The 27372-nt window shown below is 63.4% G+C and overlaps 1 protein-coding gene across 1 annotated transcript; it reads left to right on the forward strand.

The window, feature by feature from the left end:
- Positions 1–4640: 4640 nt before the first annotated feature.
- On the forward strand, positions 4641–26506 carry GNA11 (G protein subunit alpha 11). Its single transcript, XM_006744797.3, has 7 exons — positions 4641–4910; positions 16500–16684; positions 18908–19062; positions 19536–19664; positions 22515–22644; positions 22730–22883; positions 24008–26506. Exons 1-7 carry the CDS (start codon positions 4775–4777, stop codon positions 24196–24198), a joined length of 1080 nt encoding a protein of 359 aa, XP_006744860.1. The 5' UTR covers positions 4641–4774; the 3' UTR covers positions 24199–26506.
- The last annotated feature ends 866 nt before the right edge of the window (positions 26507–27372 follow it).

A 27372-nucleotide genomic window follows, 5' to 3' on the forward strand; every position in this document is an offset into this window, starting at 1 on the left:
TTTCCCTGATAACTAATGATATTGGGTATCTTTTTTTTTTTTTGAATCACACAAACCAGCATTTATTGGGTGTCTGCCGTGGGCAGAGCATCTTTTCTTTTTTTTTTTTTTTAAAAGATTTTTTTTATTTATCTGAGACAGAGAGAGATATAGCGAGAGAGGGAACACAAGCAGCGGGAGTGGGAGAGGGAGAAGCAGGCTTCCCGCGGAGCAGGGAGCCCGATGCGGGGCTCGATCCCAGGACCCTGGGGTCATGACCTGAGCCGAAGGCAGACGCTTCACCGCCTGAGCCACCCAGGCACCCCTCAGAGCATCTTTTCACGTGCTTATCGGTATGTGGAAATTCTTATCATCGCCCCCATGTTAACAGAAGAAGAAACAGAGGCTCAGAGAAGGACAGCCATTTCCTAAGTGTCACACAGCCTGCAGGGATGAAGACAGTCTGACTCTCACCCACTGACTACTTAAAGTGGGACAGCCCTGAGGATCCTTGTGCAAATGTTTATATGGACAAATGTTTTTTATTTCTGTCTGTTAAAAACCGAGGAATGAGGGCGCCTGGGTGGCTCAGTTGGTTAAGCGACTGCCTTCGGCTCAGGTCATGATCCTGGAGTCCCGGGATCGAGTCCCGCATCGGGCTCCCTGCTCGGCGAGGAGCCTGCTTCTCCCTCTAACCCTCCCCCCTCTCGTGTACTCTCTCTCTGTCTCTCTCATTCTCGCTCTCTCAAATAAATAAATAAATCTTTAAAAAAACAAAACAAAACAAAACAAACCTAGGAATGAAATGGTTAGATCCCTCGGTAGGTAAATGGTTCACCTTTTTAGATCCCCCCACGTCGTTTTCCGCAGTGGGTCTACCACTTTGCATTCCCACCAGCTGCAGATGAGAGTTCCAGTTGCCCCCTATTCTTGTCAGCACGTAGGATGGTCAGACTTTTTCATCTTAGACATTCTGGTACGTGGCAGCTCACTGTGGTTTTATTTTTTTATTTTTCTAAAGATTTTTATTTATTTATTTGAGAGAGAGCGAGTACATGAGAGGGGGCGGGTCAGAGGGAGAAGCAGACTCCCTGCCGAGCAGGGAGCCTGATGCGGGACTCGATCCAGGGACTCTAGGATCATGACCTGAGCCGAAGGCAGTCGCTTAACCAACTGAGCCACCCAGGCGCCCTCACTGTGGTTTTAATTTGCTTTTCCCTAAGTGCTCCTGGGCCCTCTGTATGTCTTTCTTTGGTAAAGAGTACAAACTCGTATTTATGGAGCTGTGCAGGTGTTCCTGGGTGCCTCCTGTGGACCAGGCCTAGAGTTGGGTTCTGGAAACACAGCACAGACCCAGTCTTTGTGGACGGCACTATCTTTGAAAAAAAAAAAAAAGTACACAAACCAATAGTCTCCATGATTGCAGGCTGGGGACAATGCCAGGGGCACGGCAGGACAAGGATGCCAGGCTCCCCCAGTCTCCTCTGACACGAAGTGTCCACGTGATCCGGGTGATTTCTTTAATAGAAAATCAGCATCGAGCCCCGGAGAAGGTTAGGCACTTGGGTGCTGTGAAACCTGCCGCCCAATCCCGGGGCTGGCACTCTGACCCTGGGGGCCCCTGCAACCTGCCTGCCCCAGCCTGGGCCCCCTCACCTTTGCTCTGTGCCGGGAGACGGTCTGCTCCCCAGCCTCTGGACCCCTCATAAAATCAAACTCCTCAAGGCATGGGAGGCCAACTTCCAAGGACAGAGGAGGCCAGGAGGCCCCAGGGAGCCAGGAAGGCAGGGCCTCCCGGCCATCAAGATGCGGCAGCCGCGGACTTTGTCTCCCTGGGCCTCTGGGTGGGGAAGCCAAAGTCAGCGTTTAGCAACTGGCTGGGCCCCGGGGCCCGGTTCAACATCTCTCCGTGGACCTCAGTTTCCTTATCTTATCCATCAGGGCCTTCCTGGTGCCTGCCCAGCTCCTGGCCAATGGTAGGCATGCAGCAAATGGATGAGAAGGGGGAGGCAACCCCCCCCCCCCCCCCCGCAGATCTGGTCCCTGCCGCTACCCCCACTTCCTCCTCCAGGTGTCCAGGGCAGAGCTGAGGCGGGAGGGGGTGGTGCGGCTGAAGGAGCACACCGACTCTCCCTGCCCGCAACTGCAGCCCCAACCCTGCCTGCTCCTGCCTGGGGTCCTTGTGAACATGTAAGCATTTATTAAGCACCCACTGCGTACTTTACAAGTACCACCTCTTCGAACATTTCTTGTTTTTGCAGCTTTATGAAGGCTTAGCTGACATGCAATGAATTGCCCGTGTTTAAAATCCTCAATTAGTGGAGTTTTGTCCTGTGTCGACCCCAGCGCAACCACTAGCACAATCAAAATGGTGACAAACACCTGCATCACCCCAGAAAGTTTCCTTGTGCCCCTGCCTGTCCCCACCCCTGTCCCTAGGCAACCAGAAACCTGCTTTTAGTCACTATGGATTTCCGTAGTTGGCATTTTCCAGAATTTTATTTTATTTTTTTTAATTTTAAGATTTTATTTTTATTTCTTTATTTACTCGCTAGAGAGAGACAGAGGGCACAAGCATGGGGAGTGGCGGGCAGAGGGAGAAGCAGGCTCCCCTCAGGCCCTGCGCCAGGAGGAGGCTGACAGCAGCAAGGAGCAGGAGCACAGAAGGGAAGAAAGTACAGTGATTTCTTCTTCTCCAGAGAAGGAGGACAAGCATGCAAGACAGCTGGGCTCCCTCGCTGGTTTCAGGAACATTCATGGAGCACCCACTATTTGCCAGGTGCTGTTAGTGCCGGGGACGCCACAGAGAATGAGGTGGACAAGGTTCCCTGCACACATGGGACTGCACAATGGGTGAGGGATTCTGCTTGTCCCCATCCACCTGGCACCTGGCGCATGGGCGTGTTGCTGCAGAGGGGGAGAGGACCCCCTGGTGACCGAGACTTGCCCTCCTGGAGCTCACAGTCTGCTGGTCACTGGGGCGGCCCACAACACATGGAGCTTCTATTTGTGGGGGGTAGCCCCATGGACCCCCTCCCCCGCCCTGGCTGTGTGTCCAGCAAGGTGCAGCTGGAAGCCCCAGAGAGGAGAGCTTCAGGGAACGAATCTCCCCACACACCCACTCAATTAATAAATGGAGACTTTGACCCTCCCCTCACCTCATATCTCAAGATAGGCAAGAACAGCGTGTCAAGGTGCAGCTCGGAAGGTGTGTGATGGGGTCTGGGCAGTGCCAGGTGGGGAGAGGAGGTGGGGGCGGTCTCACCGGGTCAGGGCTGGGAGAGGTGCCATAGCAGGGAACCGTGCCTAGTGGAGCCTCAGCTTCCCTGTCTGTAAAATGGGTTTGCTGCGCTGGGAACACTTCAGGCTCTTTTATTCTTTTTCCATCATTCAAAACACCTTGACTGAGGACCTTCTCCGTGTTTGAGCCTTGTTCTAGGTCTCTTTCTGTATGAGGCCAGATGGTAAATAGTTTAGGGCTGTCGAAACCACAGGACTGGTCGGGTGCAGGCTGAAAGCAGCCCGGCTCCATATGTAAATGCAAGGGCTTGGCTACGTTCCAGTAAAATCAACCGGGCAGTAGGGTCGGTTTAAAGGGCTTCAAGCAGCGCTTGGTATAAAGTAGGCGCCTCATTAATGCTTGTTCCCTGTCTGGAATACAGCAGGCACTGCACCAATGCCTGGTCCACGCATGGTTGACAGTAGGCACCCCGTAATGCTTTTGCCCTGTCTGGTATACAGCAGGCATTACATTAATGCTTGGTCCATGCCCAGTTGGAAAGTAGGTGCTGCTCCAATGCCTGGGCCACATCTGATACACAGCAGGCGCTGCATTAATGCGTGACCCGCACGCACACGGAGCACATACCCTGGCGCACATCCCGCTGTATCCCGGCAGAGAGCAGGCCCCGCACGGACGCCTCGTACGTGGCCGGCACGTACGTAGCGGGCGCCGCGCTACTGCCTGGCTCGCGCCTGGTTTACAGTGGGCGTTCCGTTAACGTTTGTCTCCCGCTTGGCATAGAGCGGGCGCCGCGTTAGTGCTGGACGCCGGCCCGGTATACACGAGGCGTTCCCTGAGTGCTTAACGGAGGACAGGAAGGTTCGTTTCCGGCGTGGCCATGCCAGGGCGCCTCCCGGGAGACCGTGAGGGCTGATGCCCCAGCGTCTCGCGGGGGGCCGAGGTCCCTCAGTCCGGCCGCTGCAGCGGCGGGGTCCACACCTCTCGGCCCGGGGCCGAGCGACCCGAGCGGGGCCGAGCGCAGCCGAGCGCAGACGAGCGCAGACGAGCCGGCCTGCCGAGTCCGCCACATTCCCACAATCCCGGGCGGCCCCGCCCGGCTCCCGGCTGCGCGTCCCCCTTCCCACGTCGGCGCAACCTAACCCGCGGGCGCGCCCGCCGCGCCGCGCCCCGCCCCGCCCGCGCGTCGCCCCGCCCAGCGCCGCCGCTAGTCCCGCCCCCGCAGCGGGCGCGCGGGCCGCCGCCCCCTCCCATTGGCCGCGCCGCCCGCCCGTCGGCGCTGTCCGGGCGCGGGTTAGGTTGTGCACCGCTGTCGCTTGGTCGCGGCGGCTGCGGTTGGCGGCGGCGGCGGCGGCGGCGGCGCGGGCGCGGGGCAGCTGGGCGGGAGTGCGCGGCCAAGCGGGGACCGGCGCTCGCGGGCGGCCGAGGTGGACCGGCCGGCCCGGGGGCCGAACGCCGAGGGCCAGGCGGGCGCGGCCGGGGCGGCTCCGGGCCAGGGCCGGGCCGGGGGGCGGCGGCGGCGGGGGCGGCCGGCGGGCGGCCGGGGCCGGGACGATGACTCTGGAGTCCATGATGGCGTGCTGCCTCAGCGATGAGGTGAAGGAGTCCAAGCGGATCAACGCCGAGATCGAGAAGCAGCTGCGGCGGGACAAGCGCGACGCCCGGCGCGAGCTGAAGCTGCTGCTGCTCGGTGAGTGGGGCCGGGCCTGCCGGGGTCCCGCGGGCCAGCAGCGGGTGTCGGCGCGGGCCGGGTGGGGCCGAGCCTGCCGTGCTGCCCGCGGCCCGTGCCCCGTGCCCATCCCTGCCCGTGCAGTCCGCAGCACGCCCCAGGCTCCTGCGGGGCCGGCCCCCGCCTGTGCTGTCCACCGCCGGTCCCAGCCCCTGGGTGTGTGTCGGGGGGGTGTCAGCCCTGCCTGTGAGGTCCGGATCCGGCCCTAGGTTCCTCCAGGGTCAGCCGTGCCTGCGCTGCCCATGTGGGGCTTCCGGAGTCCCCCAGGGCCAGCCCCTGCTTCTGCTGTGCACCTCAGGTGTCCAGGTCCTTGTGGGGTCAGCCCTGCCTCCCTTGTCCAGACCAGGCCCCCGGCTCCTTCAGGGGCAGGCCCTGCCTCTACTGTCCGGGGTCGGGGGGCGCCCCAGAACCCTCGAGGGCCGACCCTGTGCCACTTCTCAGCTAGCGATCCCCTTGCGCACACAGGGCTGGCCCTTTGTCCCTGCTCTACTGGATGTACCCCCCTCGCTGCCCCAGCATCTGTTCAGGGCCAGACCTCTGGGCTGCAGTCCACAAGCTGTGCCCCTCACCTCCCAGGATCTTGTCTTGGTTCTTCCCAGCAGGTGGAGCCCTGTTCCTGCGTGCAGGGTCTGTCCCCCTCTAGCACCCCATTCCCTCTGTGGGAAAACTGTTTCCCTCCTGAATGGGGTACACCCCTTGCGGGAGAAGACAGCCTTTCCTTCCCTTGGGGCGCCTGTTTTAGGCGGAGGCCAGGGCGGGGGCCCCGCAGGAGCCTTTGCGGATCCTCAGAGCTGGCCAGCTCACCACCCTTCCCCAAACCCTTTCCTTTCGTCTTGGTGGGAGCCGCTCTCCCAGGTCCTCTCCCTCCTGGAGAAAATTCCTGTCCCAGTCTCCAGGGTCCCGGTCTCCATCTCCCCAGGGCACACCTGTTGTAGGGAGCACGTCGGCCCAGCTGTTGGCAAAGTGCTGTCACCCAGAGGAGGGTTGTTGAAGGACTCTACCGCCAAAGACAGGAAGGTCGTTTACAAAACAGAAACCCTTGCCCTGCCCTTCTCCTGAGCTCTGCTTCATTCCCGGACTGCAGGGAAGGTTGGAAATGCTTACCCGCTCTCAGAGGTAGCTTGGATGGGCTCCAGGTGGGAGGGGGCGCTGTCACAAGCGGGTCGGCGAGGGGTGGGGTGCGCCGGAAGGGTGGTGGAGGGCTCAGAGGAGCGGAGTCTGCAGGTGAATGAGCCGTGTTGGTGGCCCTGTGGGAGGCCGCAGGTCTTGGCGGGAATGCATTGCTTCTCTTGCCTGCAGTGGCCCTGCTGGGCCCTCCATTTGATGAAGTACCTTCCCTATTTTTTTTTTTTTACAGACATGTTTCAGTTTACTTAAAGACTATACGATAGGCCAACTTTGCAGAAAAGGCAGAGAGTAACCTTCAAGTTTGGAGGAGACTTGCAGTGGGTCTGGGGGGCTTCTGGGGGGACAGCGTGGCACTGGCTGGTTTTGCAGTGTGACACAGACTTGATTATGGGACGGGGACTTTAGGAAGTTACTGGCGTGTTAACGATATTGCCTGATCCTTTGCCTGCGGGCTGCATGACCCTCCAGATGTCCCTGCCACCTGTCCTGAGCACCCCAGGTTTGGATTGAGCTGGGGTTCAGGGAGGCAGGTCAGGAGCTCACGCTTCTGCAGCCTTGGTGTGTATCTGCAGTCTCCCTGGATTGGGAGACCCAGCATGGCCACCTGCCCAAAGTGTCTCGTGCCTGTCTGTGGGCTGGGGTGTCGGCAGCAGGAGTAACTGTCTACGGTCCCACACTGCCGCCGCCCTGTGACCCTAGAGAGGCACCCAGCCCTCCCCCTGTCAGCCTGCACTATGGGAAATCATGCACCCGTTTCAGGGCGTTGTTAAGTTCTAGGTATCGGGGAGCAGGTGGGAAAATGAGGAAGAAGTGAGCTTGCACGTCCAAAGTGGAGGTCTGTGGCGGGAGGAAGACAGCTGTCAATGCTGGGGTGGGGCTGAGCAGCATCCCTGGCCCGACGCACTGGATGCCAGGAGCACCCCCCGTCATGACAGCCACAGACGCCCCCAGATACTGCCTGCCGGGCCCCCCTCCCCCCAGTGCCCTGTGGTAGTGCATGGTATCAAATGCGCCTTGTAGAACTGGGGTATGGTCAGCGGGTGTTTCGTGGGTGCTTACGAAGTGGGTACTTCTGTGCGCGTGTGCATGCAGCGCGCACTGTGCGTCTGAACGTGTAGAAGGCAGGCATTCAGCTCCACGAGGTGCTGTTGCTCAAGGCCGAGTTCTTGTTAGCGTTTAGTCTGGTCGGGAACGGGAGTGGGGGGCAGGGCTGTGCAGCGAGTGCGCAGTCCTGAGAACTCACTATCATTCTCCCATTTTAGGGAACAGAACCCTGAGGTCGGGGGGGGATGCTGCAAACCAGTTAGGAGCTCTTGGGGTGGGGGTCCCAGGCCGGCCCGGCTGGTTTCTGCCTCCCGTGACCTCTCCTGGGCAAGTCCTTTGCTGTCGTGTTTCTGTCACTTGGTAGAAAACCACTGAGGAGGCCCCTTGTCTGTTCCTTAGGGCAGGTTTCCTGTTTGAAAATTGAGGTCTTCCACGGGAACGTTGGTTACTGGAGGTGCAGCATGCTGGCCCGGCTGAGCCGGTGCGGCTCTGGGATTTCTAAATAAAGCAGGGCGGTCAGTTCCACAGGCTTCCTGTCGGCTCTGCCGGCCCCCAAAGGGCAGTGAAAAGGCCCGGAATCTGGCATGGGGTGTGGTGGCTCTGGTGGGAAGGGCGCGCCTCCCAGTGCTTTGAGGCGCGGAGTGGAGTGTGGTCACTGGCTCCAGGCAGAGTGGTCAGGCTGCATCCCCTGCCGCCTGGGAGAGCGGGGAGCACCCTCGGGGAGCCTCTCGTGCACCCCTGGATGGCCCCTGGGCTGCGTTAGGACCGTGACCCACCCCAGCATGTGCCTTATGCCCCTTAAATTTAAATTAAGTTTCTTTGCCCGAACGGTCCGCTTTCTTTGGGCGCAGTGCCTGGAAGTGCTGCGGGATTGCTCTGAGACCGCCCTCTCCCTCAGTTTCCCTGCGTGTACCCGGACGACGCCAGCGCCTGCTCACAGCTCTCTCCCCGCCTTGCCATGGGGCCTGATAGAGGTCAGCTAGCGTGGGGCCCTCTGAGCTCGGCCACCAGCCGCCATGTGTGTCCCGCCGCTGGGGCCGCTGGGGTCACGGGGGTCACTGGGGGTCACTGGGGCCAGGGCCAGACTCTGAACTCACATTGGCACAGATGATCACAGTGCTCCCCGGCTCTGCTCCCGCCCTGCGTGCCCCGGACCGCTGGTGGGCCGGTCTCTGCGGTGGGACATGAGGAAGTGTTCCGTATTAGGTATTTAACCACAGAAGGTTTCACTTTCGTATTTTTGCGCTGGAGCCCTGCTCCGTGCAGCCCCGGGAGCGCGGCCACCGGCATCGCTGCTGGTGGCCCCGGGGTGTTTGGAGCAGTGTGCAGCGAAGCCAGACAGGAGCTTCCAGGAGACCTCGGGGAGGAGGGCTGGGGGGGTGTGTTTGTCCCTCTCTGTCCCAGATGGCGCTGGGTGCAAAGTTCAGCCCAGGGTGGGCGGGGTGGCCGGAGCTGGACAGCAGTCGGGCAGCCGTCGGGAGGAGCGGTCCCATCCCTGGTGCCTGGCCTGCCGTGGTGGCCTGTTAACTGAGGGCCCTGCCAGCTGGGGAGGTGAGCAGCGTGCCAGGGCCCCGGAGGCGCTGCATGCAGGCTGGTCTGGGGGCGGGACTCGGGCTGCTCACAGACCCGGGGTCCGGGCCTCAGGCTTGCTGGTTTGGGGAGTTTGTGCGACCACTCACAGGTGTTTATAGTTGCGTGCTTCTGGGCCTCTGTCACCCCGGGGCCACCGTATCTGTCCTCTGGAGGGCATCTGGCCGGTTGTCGTCGTGGCCCCACGTTGCGGCCACTCACCTGCCGTGCAGGCTCCTGCTCGTTCCCGCCACTGCCCCCACCTTCGGGTCGCTGCCACCCAGGCGCAGAGGGCAGAGCCGTTGGCCTCAGAAATGTTGCTTTAATCGAATTCAGATCCCCCGGGAAGTGGGGTGGGAGTGACTTGGCTCCCCCACCCCCCCAGCTTCGGGTGCTCACAGCCCGTCTGGACACGACTCCCTGCTTGGCCACGCCTGTTGCCACCTGGCGTGTGAGCAGACAGGGACTCCAGGGGCCAGAGCTCATAGTGGCCTTCCTCGTGAGACCGTCCTGCAAGTGGGCGTGGGGGGCTGGCTTTGAGGGCTCCCCTCGGAGCAGTTGGGGCACTCGCCCTGGGGCGAGGCCGTGTCTCCCGTCCTCGCTTCCTTGTCCGTCCCGTGGGCTGGCGCCCCGGGCCCGAGGCACGGTCAGAGGGTTCGGTGGGATGATGCGGCGGAGGCCGGCGGCACGGCGGGCACTCTGCAGGCAGAGGGAGCTGTTTTGTCCTGTCACTGCTGGTGACGGTCCCTTGCGAAAGCCGCTGCGACAGCCCTGGGAGGTGCATGTCCCCACCAGGACCGAGCTGGAAAGTGCTGGAGTGGGGCGTCTGTTCCTGTCTGACTCCGTGACGTGGAGATAATCACAGTGACCTTCTAGGATGGTTGTGAGGGTCAGACGGGGTGGGGGGTGCCACCAGGATTCTCTGCATCCGACCACACTGTCCACCCTGGTCGGCGGTCCCCTCTGCTCCTGAGCAGGGCCTCCTGTCTTGAGCTTGGTCCTCAGACAGGAGGGAGCCTCGATGCCTTTCCTCGTTACCGTTTCTGATTGCTCGCAGCGGGGTGGTGCGGTGCGCACCGCATAAACCCCTCTGGCGGGGCCCAGCAGGAGCTGCTCCTGGCCGGCTTGCCTGGGGGCCGCGGTCAGGCCGCTCCCCGAGGCCTTTGGGGCAAGGGTGTCGGTGGGAGGCAGGTGGGGCTCCGGAGATTCTCTCCGTCTCTGCCATCTGTCCCCTCATCTGCGCCTCTGTGAAGGAGCTCTGTCCTCACCCTCCAGCTGGGGTGGATGGGGGTGCTGGGCAGGACCGGGGGCTCACAGTGTCCTGACTGTCGGGGTGCCCCAGGAAGGGCTACAGTAAGACTCAGCACACTGGGGACAAAAGTGGGGGCTCAGAAGACACGTGTTGAATGGAGGACACTCATCGAAATCAGCAGGGACGGCCAGCCCCACCTTTGGGCCTCGGGGTACAGTAGGCGTCGTGGCCCAGCCGAGGGGCGGCTAGTGTGTGCCACCGCAGAGGCCCCGGCCGACTCGGCCAGGGTGGCCACCTGCCCTGCCTTCTCAGGGCAGGTTCCCCCGGCGCCTTTGCTCTCTCCGGAGGCCCTGCCGCCGACGCTGCACCCAAGCACCGAGCCCAGGTGGCCCCCGTCTTTTGAGGTCGCTGGCTCTGTGACCTCGGCGAAGCCACCGACCCTCTCTGTGTCTCAGTTCCCGCACCTCCCCTGAGGCGGTGCCCTGACGTTGTGTCACCCACTGAGTGAGTGAGTAGGGGCGTGTAACCACCATCCTCAGCTGCTCTAGGGTTTTCCATTTTCTCTGTCCCCCTGGGTAGAGGACAGTGTCCCATCTGTGATCTCAGACCTGTCCACACAGCTCGAGGTCCCTGTTGGGTTTCCGGGAGCCCCAGGTCCCCTGGGAGGGTGCTCTTATCGGTCTCCCGCGGTCCTGGCGGCTCCTGGCCGCACCCCACAGTCATGGGCCGCCTGGCTGCCTGCCCCTGGGGTCCGGGATTCAGTGGCCTACCTTGAGTCTCAGGGAGATGAGACCAGCCCCATCCTTCCTGCCCTGGCGGCCTCAGCCCTTGGGAGTCTGGAGTCCCTTCCCTGCCCTCCTGGGTCTGGGGCTCAGACTCCCTTCTCCCCGGCCCCCCCGCTAGATCTCAGCCCCCGAGGAGGGGGGACAGCGGGTTCTCTTCCCACTCTCCCTCTTCTTCAGCTAGTCTCTGCTGGGCATAGGTCAGACTTGGCCCTCCAGAGGGTGACGTGTCAGAGCACGCCCAGAGGGCGTCCACAGGCTCCCAGCCCATGCCGTGCTCCATCTGACCCTGCGGGGCAGGTGCCAGGCTGGGCTGTACCAAGGGCCCCCCGTTCTTGGAGTAACGACCCATCGAGTCCCCTGCCCAGCACAGGGATGCGGAGGACCCAGGGGGGATGCTCGACGGAGCCAGTATGTTGGATTGGGGCCCGGCTCATTCTGTTCATTCATAAAACGCTCGTGCCATACCTTCCGTGAGCCGGCCTGTGCTAGGGGCCAGGGGCAGGGGGCTGTGAGCAGAGCCCCAGCCCAGCGTGCAGACACATGGGGAAGAGCAGACCTCACAGAGGGGTGACTGGAGTGGCGGCGTCTGGAGAAAGAACGGGTGGGGCATCAGGGTGCTGGGGGCACTTCTTGGAAGCCCTGAAATTGGGTGTCTGTGCGGGAAGCGCCTTGTGCTGGGAAGGCGTGCTGGGGTAGCTTACGTTTCATGGCGGCACAGGGCCCCGTGGACGTCCCTTGGAAACGACCAGCGGCAGGCCGGCCAGGGAGCCCACAGCCGGGGCCTGGAGCTGCACGGTTCCTTCTGGGGAGGTGCCGCGATTTCATCGCCTGTCCCGGTGCTTGCGTCCCCCACCGCAGGGACCCTCCTGTCACCCTTCTCTCCACGCCCCCCCGCCCCGGCACCCAGCAGCGTATCCTCCACGCGATCATGTCAGCGGCGCCACGCCGTGCGTGACAAGAAGCGCGTCCTCCCGCGTGGCAGAGTCCCCCGGGCCCCATCCGGCTGTCCCTGTGTCCACGGGGGATCCTTCTCGGTGCCGAGTAGCGCTCCGCAGCACGGCTGGGCCGTTGTTGTGGCCATCTGCCTGGACCTGAAGGACATCTGGGCCGATGCCACTTCTCAGGGGCTCCGGGAACGCTGCTCTGAAAGCCACGCGTGGGTGCTGGAGTGGACGTTGGTGTTCACTGCAGCGAGCGACTTGGGAGCTCGTGGGTCCAGGGCAGCTGCCCCGGCGCGGCTGGGGGCAAGGTGGGGTGCTGTCGGCTCGTGTGCATAGAGCGAGGCTCAGCCTTGGGAGTGTCACACGCTTGGGCTTGAGGTGGGGCCTTGCTTTTCTCCCTGCTTTTGAGCCAGAAGGGCACGTGTGACCAGATCTCTTTGAGGGGGAGCGCGACTGAGGTTGAGTCACAACCTCAGGTTGTGTCGGAGGCTGGAGACTGAGGGCCAAGGCCCCGCGCGGGTCGGCAGGAGAGCCCCATGGGAGGCGGGCATGCTGGGCTGACCGGGCACTGGGGCATCGGCCAGGGCACAGGGGCCAGGTCAGCGGCTGGTTGCAGAGGGGCCCAGCCGTGAGGTCCAGGCAGTCCTTGCCCCCGAGACGCTTCTGGGCAGGTGGACATTGGGTCAGGTGCATGGCGGTTCCCGGGGCCAGGGATCCTGTCAGAGGCCCGAGTCCCAGCTCCCAGGGGACAGATGTGGCCGTGGCTCAGTTGGCCCAGGAAACAGGGCATCTGGAAAGCTAACCTGGGTTGCTCTGGCCAGCTCAGCCTTGCACTGAGCCTCCGTCCCTCCCTCCCGGACACTGCGGTGGCCCAGTGCCTCATGGGCAGTGGCCCTGCTGGCGCCTGCCCGCTGCCGCTGCGCCTGGCCTCGCGGGCTCCCTACTCACTGGACGGCGGCCCGGGGCTTACGCGACACGAGACCCGCGCTGCTTTCCTCCCAGGGCGTCACCTCCCTGCACCCGCCCCCTCCACACCCTCCTTTCTCTGTCCTTCCTGGCAAGGTGCTGCCTCGGGCAGGGTCACTGATCGCCCCATTGCCCAGCGTGCCTGGTGTTCCCTCTGGCTTCCTTCTTCCTCTCGGCTTTATTGACATTTGATTGACATTAACATCCCGTGAGCGTACGGGGTACGACCTGATGATTCGGTACATGGACGTGCCGTGAAATGATTGCCTCAGTTAGGTCAGTTAGCACGTCCAGCACCTCACGGCGTCGTGCCTTGTTTCTGTGCGTTTTGGTTCTTCTGGAGGTTGACCATGGCCGTGGTCTCGGCTGTGGCTACTCTGCCACCGGGGGGCTTTGGCAGACTAGCCAGCAGGGCTTGGTAGGGACCCGTGTGACCTCAGCCACGCCCCTTGTCCAGGACCCCCTGACACCTCCAGGGGCTGATCCCGCATTTCAGGCTTCAGTTTTCGGGCAGTGCCCTGGCCGCCGCTGTTCTCCCTTGGCCCGGCTTCCTGCTAAATGTGAGGCTGCTTTCTGGCCCGGCATCGAGGGCCCCTTCACAGACATGCCCCCCACATCGCCCGTCCCCTCCTGGGGCTCACAGCAGGGTGTCATGCTGGTCGACATAGTTGCCTGTGTGTGGGGGGGTGCGCACACGTATGAGCATGTGTCCGCGTGCGAGCGTGTGTGTGTGAGTGACCCCTCAGCGTGTCTGCACTGTCTCTGGAGCACTCCAGTGGGGGCTGGTTCTCTCTTTTGCCTTCATTTTTAATTTTATTTTTTAAGATTTATTTGAGAGTGTGCACGCACGCTCACGCACATGAGGCGGAGGGGCAGACGGAGGGAGAGACAGAGAATCCCAAGCAGACTCCACGCTGAGCACAGAGTCCAACGCGGGGCTCGATCCCTCGACCCTGAGATCACGACCTGAGCCAAAAGCAAGAGTCGAGCTTAACCGACTGCACCCCCCAGGTGCCCCCGAGTTCCTTTGTACAAAGTGGCGTGAGGCGGGGCCCTTTCTCCCCGGGCATGCGCAGACTCTCCTCACTGGGTCCTCCCCACACCCTGGGCGAGAGTGTGGCCTGCCTTTCCCACGCGGGCACCGCATCGGGGCGGCGTCGGGGGGCCTCAGTGTGCGGTCTGCCCCGTCTCCCCCTCGGGCTGACCTGTAGGGCTGTGTCTCGGGGTTTGGCTTTCGTGTGTGCGCTGTTCGGCTGTTGCCTGGGAGGGACCCTTCCAAACAGACTGGCAGGGCACTTTATTTCTTATAATAGCGTTTTGTCAAAACCAGGGGTTCTCACTCAGGGCCATTCTGCCTCCCAGAGGACCGTGGACGGTGTCTGGGGATGTCTGGGGTTGTCACACTGGGGGTGCTCCTGGCATCTTGGGGTGGGGCCGGGGACGCTGCTCACCCCCCGCAGTGCCCGGGACGTCCCCCCCTCCCCCAAAGAATGACTGTGCCTGGTGTCAGCCGCGCCGAGGGGGACAGACGCGGGTCAAGAGAAAACCACATTAGAAATCGCATTCCTGGCATGTGTGTCCCCTCCCTGCAGCGTGTGGTGAGGGAGCAGTGTGGATCCCTCTGGGGATACGTGGGGTCATGGGCACACTCCTTCCACTCCCTCCTGCCCCTGGAACTCTCGGTGGGGAGGTGTTGGTTGGAGTGAGCAGGTGGCCTCGGGTCACTTTTATAGCAGAGGTGAGTTGTTTGAAGTAGGACGGACGGGGGATGGCGTGAAGGTCATTACCTTCCTTGATGATGGACCCAGAGTCATTTTATTTATTCCGGGAAGGATCCGAGGTAGTAAAAGCACCAGAACGGCATGGGCATTGCAGCCAAAACCCCTGCTTTGCGATGTCGGGGATGGTGGCTCGGGCGTCCCTGAGTGTAGTCAGTTGCTTGGATGCGGGCCGAGGGCCTCCAGGCTGCAGGACAGCGTGGACACGTGGGGCCCACAGAACCAGTCTGTCGCGGAGGCCCCGGTCCATGGAGGAGGCCGGCAGCAGACGCCGGCAGAGAGGCTTCCCCCTCGGCTGGGGGGAAGGTTCCGGGGGCAGGGAGGGCTGCCCGCCCGGGGGGCGCGTCACAGGTGTGTGAGCTGGCGGCTTCCACACAGGGTCCCCGCTCAGGCCAGTGCGTGGACGTGGGCAGACGCGGGCCGACTCGGAGGCAGAGGGGTGGAAGTGGGCCTAGAGCGGCAGGTGGGCGAGTCTGGGGGCTTCTGAGCCCCCGGAGGGAGGCTCTGGGGCTTCAGCCTGTGAGTGAGGGTATGGGCAGCTGTTGGAGGCGGCGTGCGCTTAGACGGTGGCGTTCTCTCTCGCTGTGTAATCACATGACCCCCCAGCTTAGCCTCAGCCGGCAGACAGTCTCCGAGGGCCAGGAGTCCGGGCGGTCCAGGCTCCGGGTCCCTCGTGAGGCTGCAGAGCGCGCGTCAGCTGGCGGCTGGCTCGGCGCCTCTCCCCAGTGCGGGTCTAGCGTCCTCGCAGCCTGGTGGCCACCCCCTGACCCCCTCCGCCAGTGGTGCCGGACGGTGTGGAGCAGGCTGCTGCGCCTCTTGTGACCTAGTCTTGGAAGTGACCCCCCACCGTCTGTCCTGCTCTGCGGGTGGTCGCTGAGTCGGCCCGCGCTCGCCGCACGGGGGTCCGTCTGCACGCATTGAAGGGGGTGCGGCCGAGGTCTGGGGGTCTGAAGAACCCACAGCTGCTGTGCCTGAGTGTGGGGTGAGCCAGCTGAGGAGACAGGCTTGCCGCTTGGCCCCCGGACGGGGTGGGGAGAGGCCGACGCAGGAGGGGACCCTGGGCTGCATGGTGCTGGAGCGGGGCTGGCATGAGGGCTCAGCGGCCAGGTGGCCCCTTTCCGGATGGCCTTCCCGCTGACTTGCGGATCCTTCCGATCCCTTGAGGCTGAGGGGTCAGCGTGCTGCCTGGTGAGTCCCGCATCCCCTCACGCCTGCAGAGGGGAAGGGAGACAGGGTGGTCTGATGTTGTGTGGGCCAGGGCAGTGGGCTGGGGTGAAGAGAGCGGACGCCCGGGCCAGTGGGGAGCTGGTGGGGGGCCCTCTGCGTGGGTGCGGGCTACGGGGCCTGGACTCGTCCAGGTGCTGTGGTCACTCTGGGGGAGCTCGGAGTGCTCAGCAGGCGGCGTGATGCTGGGTGGGTTTATGAGTTCATCGCTAACTGGGAAGGAGCTTTTGAGGACCATTGTGGGGGTAGATTCCGTCCTTAGGCTGCCCTGGCTTCCGGGCAGATACTAAACTCTTGCCCCCAAGTAAGGTTGATTCTGGCGGGGCTCCTGGAAGAGGAACATGGTTGGGGGTCCACAGGGACATTGTCCAGTTGGACTTGCTGTCCCCGGTGGGCGTGGGCAGGTCCTAAGGGGCTGGCGTCGTGTGTGGGGGGCCGAGTATGGCCCAGGGGGGCAACAGCTGGTCAGCCTGACTGGTCAAGGAGGCAGCGACGCCTGGCGGAGACCCACGGCTCTGTGCCTCACTGCGGCCTCCGGGGTACGGAGTGCGTGCGGAGGCCGGTCACCTGCTGTCTGACTAGGCAGGATGCTTGGGGTACCAGCCTGCTTGGTACCTCGGTGCCAGATGCCCCCCCATTGCTGAGCCTCGCTTTCCCATTGTGTAGAAGGGTCGTATGCTTGGGGCGTGACCAAGCTGCAACGGGGGAAGCCCCTTGCAGAGTGGCCGCCTGCTGGCCAAGCGTGTCCCACAGCCCCTCAGAGGGCTGAGTTCTTGAGCTCTGACCCCCCAGCGACCCTTCTCTGCGGGGTGGGGCTGCAGGCCTTGGCTCCGGACTTGTTCTCATGCGCCCTGCTTTTGCAGGCACGGGCGAGAGCGGCAAGAGCACGTTCATCAAGCAGATGCGGATCATCCACGGGGCGGGCTACTCAGAGGAGGACAAGCGGGGCTTCACCAAGCTCGTGTACCAGAACATCTTCACTGCCATGCAGGCCATGATCCGCGCCATGGAGACCCTAAAGATCCTGTACAAGTACGAGCAGAACAAGGTGAGGCCTGGGGTGCCGTCGGATAGGGGCCGCCCGGGACACAGCACGGCGCCTGGCTTCCCTCCCTGCCAGGACCTGCCTTCTCAGAGCACCTGCACCAGGCGCGTCCTGGCCAAGCCTCAGCCCTCCTGTCGGGTAGCCCTCAGCGCCCCCATCCGACAGCGGGGAAGCTGGCCCGGGGGTGGGCAGTGTGAGCTGCAGCTCCCGGCCCCTCACACACTGTGTCTGCCGGTGTGGGTGATCCCGGGGGGTGGGGCACTTCCCTTCCTTTTTCTTGAGTGGTGGCTTATCGAGACCAAAGTCACTCACTGGGCATGTCTCCCCTTAAAGTGTGTAATTCACAGCTTTCTAACACACACAGCTGAGCAACCACCACCACTGTCTAGTTTGGGAACATTCCATCACTTGAAAAACAACCCCGTCCCCATCAGCAGTCAGTCTCCCCTCCCCCGGCCCCCACGAGCCCCCGTCCCGTCCGCGGATGAGCCTGTTCTGGACGTGTCACCCACGTGGACTCACGCCCCATGTGGCCTTCTGTGTCTGGTTCCCTCCCTGAGCGTCGTGGGCTTGGGGTCCGTCCCCGGGGCTGCGCGTGTGGGCACCTCGCTCCTGCTGGCGGCCGTTTTCACGTGTCTGTTCACCACCTGATGGCCGAGTGACGCTCCCGTGTGCGGGGGGACACGCAGTGTGTATCTGCTCACCTGCTGATGCACGCTTGGGTTTTTCCAGCTTGTCTCCTTGCTGGGGTGACATTCACATGCAGGTTTCTGTGTGCACACCTGTTGTCACTTCCCCGGGCCATGCTCCCGGGACACGGGGGTTCACAGGGCAGCTCGAGGTCTGCCTTGGTAGGAGCTGCTGGCCCACTCTCGCCACAGCACTCCCCCCAGTCATGCACCAGTGGGCTCTCACTGGTGGCCTCCCTTGGCTTTGCTTTTGTAGATCTGTTTTTGGGGGTTTCTCATTCAACCCCAGAAGTTTGCCTCGGGCTGACATGAGGCACGGGAGTCCATATTTATGCAGTAGTGGTTTAAATGAATCCATTGCTTTGAGGCTTAAGAAGGTCAGTCAACCAGGTTGTTGATATATCTCCAGTTGGCACCTTCCTCCCTCTATCCCGGGTTCATAGATGATCGGGGACCCCCAACAGGGCCTGGTGTGGGGTTGGGAGGCCTGCTGGAGCCTCTTGTCCTCTGGGTCTGGGTTTGTATGATCTGCTCAGCTGAGGCCCTCTCCAGCATCCAGACCATACAGTCCAGCTGGTCCGGTGTTCGGACCGTAGATGTCCATCAGCATCTAGAACAGCAGTGGCCTACCGTGTTGTGTTTTTGTAAATAGTTTTATTGGTTCATGTGATGCCTCCTTGTTTATGTGTCATCCTTGATGGCTTCTGCTGCAGTGGCAGAGATGGGGGCCACAAAGCTGAAAACACTGTTCTCTGGGCTTTTATAGAAGTGATCCGTGATCCCTGACCATCACACATTGACAGTCGGGGGTTTTCCGGGGCAGGTGTCTGCTTCCGTAGGTGCAGACTTTGGGGCAGCTGAGGGCTGGGGGCCACAGCTGGGGGGTGGGCAGTGTGGGGCAGCTCTCCAGCCCAGGAGGAGCCCACTGGCTTTCAGAGCATGGCTAGGGCTCCCTTGTTCCCCATTTTGGCTTCTGCCCAGGTGTGTCCTTCCCAGACCCTCTGCTGGTGGCCGGTTGTGTGGCTGGACCACCCTGAGGATGACAGGCACGTGGAGAAGTGGGGTCTCCTGAGTCACGTGCCCCGAGTGGTTCCTCTGGCCGGTGCCCCGCCCCCAGCCCACTGTCCCCTCAGAGATTGCTGGGGTTTGAGGGGCTGTGTGCCAGGAAGGGGGTGCAGGCCAGACAGACTTCTGAGGCAGTCTGTGAGACGGGGACAGGGGAGCTGCTGACGGCGTGTGTGTTCATTGCTCTGTTCTTTTGGGTCCGGCCCTCGGTCACTTTTTGGAGTCTGCTTGTTTGTGCGTGTGGCTGCTTCCGGAGCCGCACCCCAGCACTGGGGCGCACCCCAGCTGTGCAGGCCCGGCCCCAGGAGCTGCCTTGCCCTCGAGCTCTGCTTTGGGGACCCCCCACCGCGGCTCACTCTCGCTCCTCTCTGACGTGTGCGCGCGCTTCGCTGGGGCAGAGGTCCCCCCTCGGGCAGGCGCCCCGCAGGGCCCGGGCGCCGGCGAGCCCACGGCTCTCCCTGCCGCCCCACAGGCCAACGCGCTCCTGATCCGCGAGGTAGATGTGGAGAAGGTGACGACCTTTGAGCACCGCTATGTGCACGCCATCAAGACCCTGTGGGATGACCCTGGCATCCAGGAGTGCTACGACCGCAGGCGGGAATACCAGCTCTCGGACTCCGCCAAGTAGTGAGTAGGGCGCCCGCCCCGCGGACCCAGCCAGGCCGCAGGGGACCTGTCGGGCATGCGGGCGGGCCGGGCTGCCGTGAGACGGTCGCTTCGGAGCATCTTGTAGTGTCTCCCCTGAGTCCGCCCCTGTGCTGAGGCAGGGAAGTTCATTGTGAGAAGTCCGCTTCCAGCCTGGCCGCCCAGCCAGCCCCCTTCCTCCCGCCGCGGCGGCCGTCCTCAGACAGCCCGGTGAGAGAGACCCCCAGAGCCAGCCTGACTTCTGTCCTGCGGCCGCCTGTCCCGTAAGAGCCAGGGCAGGCCGGGGACGCCTCTGCCCGACCCCAGGTCTGCCTTGTCCCAAGTGCTCGGGGCTGTTGCGTCCCTGCTGGAGAGGCACTGTGCCGGGCCCCTTCCGGCTGCTTGGGGGGACCGTGGTGCCTGGGCTGTCCCCCCCGCCCGTTGGCCTGAGCAGCCCTGTCCCTGCTGTGCTGTAGCTACCTGGCCGACGTGGACCGCATCGCCACCTCAGGCTACCTGCCCACCCAGCAGGACGTGCTGCGGGTCCGTGTGCCCACCACAGGCATCATCGAGTACCCTTTCGACCTGGAGAACATCATCTTCAGGTACCTCTGCCCTGGCACCCTGGGGCGGCCGTGTGCTGGGGCTGCGTCGGGCTCTGTGAGCTGCAGTGGGGGCTGTTCGCATCCCAGCCCCCAGGCACCTGCTGCGGGGACAGCGACGGGTTCACCGGGCCCCAGTCTTTGCTCTCCGGCGGCTTCCAGCCCGGGATGGGAGACGGGCTCATAAATAACAGTCACCGGCTCTCAGAGCGAGCCGTGTCCCGGGAGTGGTATGGGCTGTGACGGAGCTGGCCGGAGCTGGCCTGGAGGGGAGGGCTTTCCGGGGGCCTCTGTGCCGGGACCGTGGACGAGGGAGGACGCCGGCGCATGTCAGTGGGCAGGTGGTCTGGAGTTGCGGCAAGAGCCGGGTACGCTGTGGGGCGGTGGAGAGGTCCTGGCGGCCCTGGGGACCCATGCAGAGCCAGGCGACAGGTGGTTCCCGGACTCCGGCTCTTGGGCCCACGGTAGCTCCTGGCATGTGGGCAGGATGGGGCCCAGTCCTGGCAGGTGGCGCGGCCGGAGTAGCCTAGATGCCGTCCTTGAGGACACAGGCCCCGCCACTCAGCGAGGCCATGGTGGGTCCGGAGCTGCTGAGCAGCAAGGGCAAGTGTGTGTCCCCTGGGGCTGCCGCAGCCGATGACCGCAGACGGGTGGTTTGAAACCCACAGGCGTGTTTGCCGTCCCAGCTCAGGAGGCCAGAAGCCGAGGAGCGGGGTGTGGGCAGGGCCGGTTCCTTCTGAGGCCGTGAGGGGGAGTCTGTTCCCCGTGTCTCCCGGCTCCTGGGGGTCGTCGGCCATCCTCGGCGTCCCTCGCCCCATCCCTGCCTCCGTGGTCACGTGGCCTGTCCTTGTGTGTCTGTGTCCGGACATCCCCCTTCCTGTAAAAACACTGGTGATTGGATAGGGCCACCCCACTCTAATGTGATGTCATTTTAACTGATGACATCTGCAGGGACTTTGCTCCCAAGTCAGTCCCGTCCCCAGGTTTTGGGGGACACTGTTTTAGCCCAGCGCCCTGAGGCCCACGCTGGGGCGGGTCCCGTCTGCCAGCTGTGAGCCCCCCACTGCCCGCAGCGCCCCGTCTGGGCGCCCTCTGCTCCCCCAGCGCAAGCTCACGCTGGGGAGGAGTTGACGCTCCTGGGGCGGGGTCCCAAGGAGGTGGTCAGCCGTGGCACCTGCCACTGTCCTGTGGCCTCGAAGCGCCAGCTCTGGGGAGCACCCGAGGAGCCTTTTGGGTGTGCTACCAGGTGCCCTTTGGCCCGAGACCCGCCCCGCCACAGGGACCCCCAGAGCTCAGCCAGGGGTGGCCGCCTGCCCTCACCCCTCCCTGCCCTCTGCACCCTCTCTCACCCGCCGGGCCTCTGTCGGAAGCCCTGTGTGGTTCCCCAGAGTCTTGGAAGCTGTAGGCATCCAGCCTGCACGGGTCTGATGCACGTTTTCCTTTCCTGGTGAGGGGTCAAGGTTTGAGTTTTCTTTCTTGTTTACGTTGGATCCTTGATGGGCTGTAACCTCTGAATTCAGAGCTGAGCCTGCGGACCACGGGCTGGGGCTTGGGACGAGTGCTGCCCCCAGCCCCCGTCACGGGGCGTCCTCCTGGCCTCACCCTGACCGCGGCACGGCCTGTGCCTGCTGGATCCTCTGCCCGGGATGGCCGGCCCCCTCCCTCCCCTCCCCGAGCTTGGGCCGGCCGGCATCTCCCTGGTGCCCCCTCCCCGCTCTGCGCTCTGCTCTGTCATGGGCCCCCACCCTCTGCCGCTGCCGGTCCTCTGCCGGCCCACCCCTTAATTAGCTGGGCACGCGTGGGGGCAGCCTGGGGGCCCTGGCCCTGAGCTTGTGGCCTGGCCCCTGACCGGAGCGGGGACAGCATTGAGTAATGGCCCGACGGCCCCAGTGTGTGAGGAGATGAGCCTGGTCCCGAACAGGGGACCTTACTGGGGAGCCTCCTGCTCCGGAAAGGCCGTGGCCCCGGAGCCTGTCTGGCCCGGCGCATTCCCCAGACTGGCCACAGCTGCTGCTGCAGGCCTGGTGGCCTCGCCCGGGGCCCCGGGCCCGTCACCACCTCCTGTGCTTGCTGGAGTCTCCTCGGTGCAAGCTCCGCTGGGCGGCCCGGCTCTGCCGGCCGTGCCCGGGACAGCTCCGGCGGCAGCCCCTCCCCGCGGCCCCCGCCCCCCCGGGCAGGGCCCAGCTGCGGGGACCCCTGCCTGAGGGCCACTCTGCTTGCCTGCTGTGGTTTTTCCTCATCAGAGGAAACTGAGGGAGTTCATCGGTAGCCAGCGGCAAACGCCTGTCGTGTGAGTCCAGTGTGACGGGGCGTCCCTGCTGCTCGTTTCCCCTGGCTGCTCCCTTCTGCCCGGGAGCCTGTTGTTCGGACTGTTAGGTTGCACGTGCTTCTCGTGCTGGACGGGAAACTGCCACCTGCCGTTGCTCCTGGCAACAGGGGAAGCGTGTCGCTCTGTGAGCCACCCCCTCGCGATGCCGAGGCGGGTCCGTCGCGTGGCTGTCCTCGGTTTATCTCGTTCTCCCGTGTCCCACAGACAGTGCTGTGGTGGGCGTGTGTGCACGTTGCCCAAGTGAGGGGGTGGGTCTCAGATGTGGGACCTCAGGTCCAGGGGTCGGCCCGTCCCGCCCCCCCTCCTCCCCGGGAGCACCTGGGTTCCCAGGCTCCCTAGTCCTGCGACTGCTCCATCAGGTGCAGGTGTTCAGGCGCAGCGTATTCTCCTGGCCCTGGCAGATGTGGGGGGCAGGGGCTGTCCCGGGGGCCCTCCGGGCTCTAGCAGACGCCGGCCGTGCTGGTGGAAGGGGCTTGACAGCCGACTGTGGTGCTGAGCCCCTGTGGGGCTCCTGTCTCCTGCAGGATGGTGGACGTGGGAGGCCAGAGGTCAGAGCGGAGAAAGTGGATCCACTGCTTTGAGAATGTGACGTCCATCATGTTCCTTGTGGCCCTGAGTGAATATGACCAAGTGCTGGTGGAATCGGACAATGAGGTGAGGGACCCCTCTCTGCGCTCTCCCTGCCCTGTGGCCCTGGGGGTGGGGGGCAGCGTCCATCCTCATGTCTTCCTTCCCACAGAACCGCATGGAGGAGAGCAAAGCCCTCTTCCGGACCATCATCACCTACCCCTGGTTCCAGAACTCCTCGGTCATCCTCTTCCTCAACAAGAAGGACCTGCTGGAGGATAAGATCCTGCACTCCCACCTGGTGGACTACTTCCCCGAGTTCGACGGTGAGCCGGGAGCTGCGGTGGAGTGGGGGAGCACCCAGAGCAGGGAGGGACTGGGCTCCCTGCCTCTCTGGGCCCCGTGATCCTGGCGGGGAGGGCCAGGCACATCCGGCATGGCCCATTCACGCTCTGGGCCTCGGTGTCTCTGTGATTTGGGGGTGCGGGCCCTGACCAAGGCTGGTGGCACGGTCCGTGCGAGCTGGGGAGCTTCCGTGCTCCCCCCACCCAAGCCTCAGTGAGCAGAAGGATCTTGTGTCCCCAGGGGGGCGTCCTCTTGGAGAGGGGATCTCCCACAGTCTGTGCACAGCCACAGGAGGGACGCACGGGGACACTCTGCTCCCAGGCCCCTGCTTGCCCGGAGCCTGAGTGGGGAGGAGCGAGGCCCTGGGAATGAGGGGGTGACCCAGGACCCTCTTCCCCTCCCCGGGTTAGCCTGAGCTCTAACAGGAGGCAAAACTGAGCGCAGACCGTCCCCAGCTGTCTTTTCGGCACCGCTGCTCTGTGAGCGTCAGCCGCAGCTGCCGCCAGGACACGGGACTCCAGGGCACTCTGGGCCTGGCCACCCCTCCCCAGCAGCTCGGTCCCGGCTGGCCCAGAGCCGCGGGGACGTGGCTGTGGCCCGATCGCCGTGCGCGCACAGCTGGACGGTAGCCATGCAAGTGTGCACGTGTGTGCAGGGGCGCGTGGGGCCGTGTGGACACGCGTGTGGGCCCCTGCCTGTGTTTGGATGTCGGTGTCAGGGAAGTGGGAGCGCAGTGCGGTGAAATGGGGCTGGGCGGGAAGCTGGGCGCAGTTTGGAGGTGGAGGGGGTGCCGGATGTGGGCAGCAGTTGGCTGAGAGGCCGAGGGGCCGCACGGGTGCCAGGGCCCCAGGTGGAGGCTGGGGGCGGCCGGAGGAGCTGCCTCTGCTTGGCCAGTGCCCGGTCCGCGCCCAGTGGGTGTCTGCCCACGGCCGGTCTGCACATGATCAGTGTCTGTCCGCGACCTGCAGGTGCCTCATGAGGCCGGTCCGCGCCCGGCGGGTGACTGTCCACGCCCGGCGGGTGTCAGGGCGCACCGTGGGTGTCAGCCCGTGCCCGGCGGGTGCGGGCTGGCCTCGCTCACCTGCCTCTGTCTCCGCCTCCCCAGGGCCGCAGCGGGATGCGCAGGCCGCCCGGGAGTTCATCCTGAAGATGTTTGTGGACCTGAACCCCGACAGCGACAAGATCATCTACTCACACTTCACGTGTGCCACTGACACAGAGAACATCCGCTTCGTGTTCGCGGCTGTCAAGGACACCATCCTGCAGCTCAACCTGAAGGAGTACAACCTGGTCTGACCCGGCCGCCGCCGCTGCCCCGAGGGGACAGGGACAGCCGTCGGGCGCCGAGCCCGCCCGGCTCTGCCCACAGACGAGTTGGTTTTGTTTTCCTATTTTTAACAAAGGGTTTTTATTTCACAGCTATCAGGGGACGTACGTGTTTCTTTCTATACACCCCGTGCACCTCCTCATCTGTGTCCGGGGCGCGGCAGCCTTTTCCTGGCCTTGACTCGTGGCTCGCTTTTTTCTATTAAAAAAAAAAAAGAAAAAAAGGAAAAGAAGGAGACGAGACCAGCGGAGACGAGACACGCGAGCGCACGCGCCCCCACTGCAGGCCGGCGGCCCCCTGGCACCCAGCGGGGACAGAGCCACCCGCCGGCCCGCCCCCCTTGCTCCTGGCCCTCACCGCGAGGCCCCGGACTGTGACTTCTCTCTCTCTCTCTCTATCTCTCTCTCTCGCTCCCTAAGTTATTGACGTCCTGGACTCCAAGAAGTGGGGGTGGGTGGCGCCCCCCGCTGCCCGCCCTGGGAAGTGCCTAACCTTTTTTTTTTTTTTCCGGGTGAGGAAAGGAAGGCAGTGAGCCGGCTCCCGGGGCCCACAGGCTGCTGTCCAGACACCCCCGAGGGGCCGAGGGCGCCCCGCTGTGCCCAGGGAGCCGGGAGAGGGCCCTCCTGGATTGGGAGTCGCTTTTGATTAGTTCTGTTTCGAAACCAGCTTGGAAACAGTGAGGGTAGGGTGGGGACTTCTTCAGAATATTCTCAGGTCTGTCCCCGAGAGGCAGAGAAGGGAGTCGCCCGTGGCGGTTCCCAGGCGCGGGCTCCGGCGCAAGCCCTTCTCCCACATCTCCCACTTCTGCTCCCGAGCCCCCTGCCCCGGGAGGCGAGCACGCAGCACGATGAGCACTTTGCCCCGAGCTGTGGAGGGCCAGTGGCCGCTGGCGCCGCGGCCCCGGGTGGCTTCCAGGCCTGGCCACGGCCACGGCCACGCACTGAGCCAGAGCCACGGGCCGCCTTCTCCCGAGGGGCTCGGAGGGTGGGAACAAGCGGGGGTGTGTTTTCATCTGATGTGGACTGAGCACTACAGTGTTTTTCTGTGGGTTTTGTTTTGATTTGCACAATGTAGCGGGAATGAACTGCCAGGCCTTGGACCCACCCGCTGCATCTGGACACGGCCCGGTCGCGGTCTGTGTGGCCGCTGCTGGTCTGGGCCGCCAACGAAGAGTAGAAACGCCTCGGACAGCAGCCCCGAGGCTGGCGTCCGCTGCCCCTGGCCCCGCTCCCTCCGCTCGCCTGACGCAGGGGCCAGCCTGCCGGTGTCGGAGGAGGGAGCTAGGAGGGGCCTTGTGGCGACTGGGGGGCCCCTTCGGGGTGGGGCGGCGACATTCCTAGTGGCCAGCCCTCTCGGGGGCAGGACGGACCCTCGCAGTGCCACGTGTCTGCACGGGAGGGGTGTGCCAAGGCCCCCAGCCTGCACCCTCAGTGCCAGAGCAGATGGTGCTGCTGGCGGGGGGCCTGCCCAGGGCACTCGGGGTCCTCGCGGGGTGCGCATCGCCATGTCTCAGCGCCTCTCTCGGGCCCAGATCGCAAGGGAACTGGATTGGGCCTCGCGGGGGGGGGGGTGACCTGAGCATGTGGGCCTGGGCACCCGAAGTATTAATTCTTCCCAGAGGGAGCAGTGTGCCAAGCACCCCAGAGCCGAAGCCTGGCTGGCACGCCATGGCAGCCCCGCCCGGCGCTTCCGGAACCCTGAGGGCCCGGGACCGGAGGGCGGGGACACGGCTGTGTGCCCTAGAGGGTCGGAGACCGCTCTGTGCCAGTGGGGCCTGGTGGTCCGGGCCCCTCCCTCGCCCATGGTGTGAGGTTTGTTTTTCTCGTTTTCCACCCTGGGCGCTCCATCCTCCTCCCACTGTGTCAGGTCCCCCCCAGACGCCCCAGGGCCTGCGCCCCCGAGCGGTGGTGCGGGAGGCTTGCCGGCTGCCAGTGGACCTTCTCCGGTCATACTTGTATATTACACAGTCCTGATTTCAGACGGTTTCAACCTTAACCTATTTTAAAGAAGAATATTATATAAAATACTGTTTTTAAACCTTTTGTCATTTGAAATGCATGTATTGTTGTGCGTGCTGGGGGACAGGCCCGTTAGCTCTGTGCCAACCTCCCGGGGCCAAGACTGCCGTGTTGGGGCAGGGGTGGGGGGACGGCGGGCTTCGCTCAACGTGTCGGGGCCCTGACCCCTTAATCCAGAGATAGCTGATGGAAATTGTCTTTTCATATCTTTCTCCTGAAATGAATTCTGTTTTAAATTGGAATAAATTTTGTTCCTAAATGCTGTGGCCCCCTCTGGCTTATTTCCAATTGCTGGCCAGAGCGGGTGGGTGGTGGGCAATGCAGGGGTGCCCGAGCTCTGCAGGGTCTTGCCTGGTCCTCGTGTGGCTGGCTGGTGTGTGAGCTCACGGGAGCGGGGGCCACGGCTGCCCCGGGACGTGCCTCTGGCCTTGGCACCAGGGCCCCTGCTCTGAGGTTCCCCGACTTGGCCCTGACTTCAAGTTCATTTGTCTGTACTGCCGGGCTGGACCGTCCGGCAAGAGAAGTGCCTCCCGATTGGGGGTCGGGGACTGAGGAGCCCAGGTTCTGGACATTCTGTATTTATTTCTGTAAACTGAGGAGGTTGGGCCTGTCTCTGCAGTCTTCTCTCGGGCTTTTTTCCTTCTTAAAAAGTGGTAAGTACACATAACATAAAATTTACCATCTTCTAAGTGCACAGCTCAGTGGCATGAAGCACACTCACACCGTCCTGCAGCCACCCCACCCTCCGTCTCCAGAACTTTCCATCTCCCCACACGGAGACTCTGTCCCCGTGAAGCACGGACTCCCCACCCCCTGCCCCAGCCCCGGCTCCCACCCTCTCCTCTCTGTCTGTGTGGACGGGACTCCTCTGGGGACCTCCTGGGAGTGGGGTCCTGCAGGATGTGTCCTTCTGGGTCTGGCTCTCTCGCTGAGCCTGGTGTCCTCGGGGTCCTTCCACGTCATGGCAGGGGTCAGAGTCCCTTTCTTTCTTCTTCAGGCTGAATAATCATTTTATGGATGAACCACTTTTTGCTTTACTGTCCCTCCATCAGTGGACACTTGGGTTGTTTCCACCTATTGGTTATTGTGAATCGTGCTGAAGTGAACATGGGTGTGCAAATACCT

The sequence above is a fragment of the Leptonychotes weddellii genome, chromosome 1 (assembly GCF_054177405.1).
Source record: "Leptonychotes weddellii isolate Sample4059 chromosome 1, ASM5417740v2, whole genome shotgun sequence".
Lineage (NCBI taxonomy): Eukaryota > Metazoa > Chordata > Mammalia > Carnivora > Phocidae > Leptonychotes > Leptonychotes weddellii.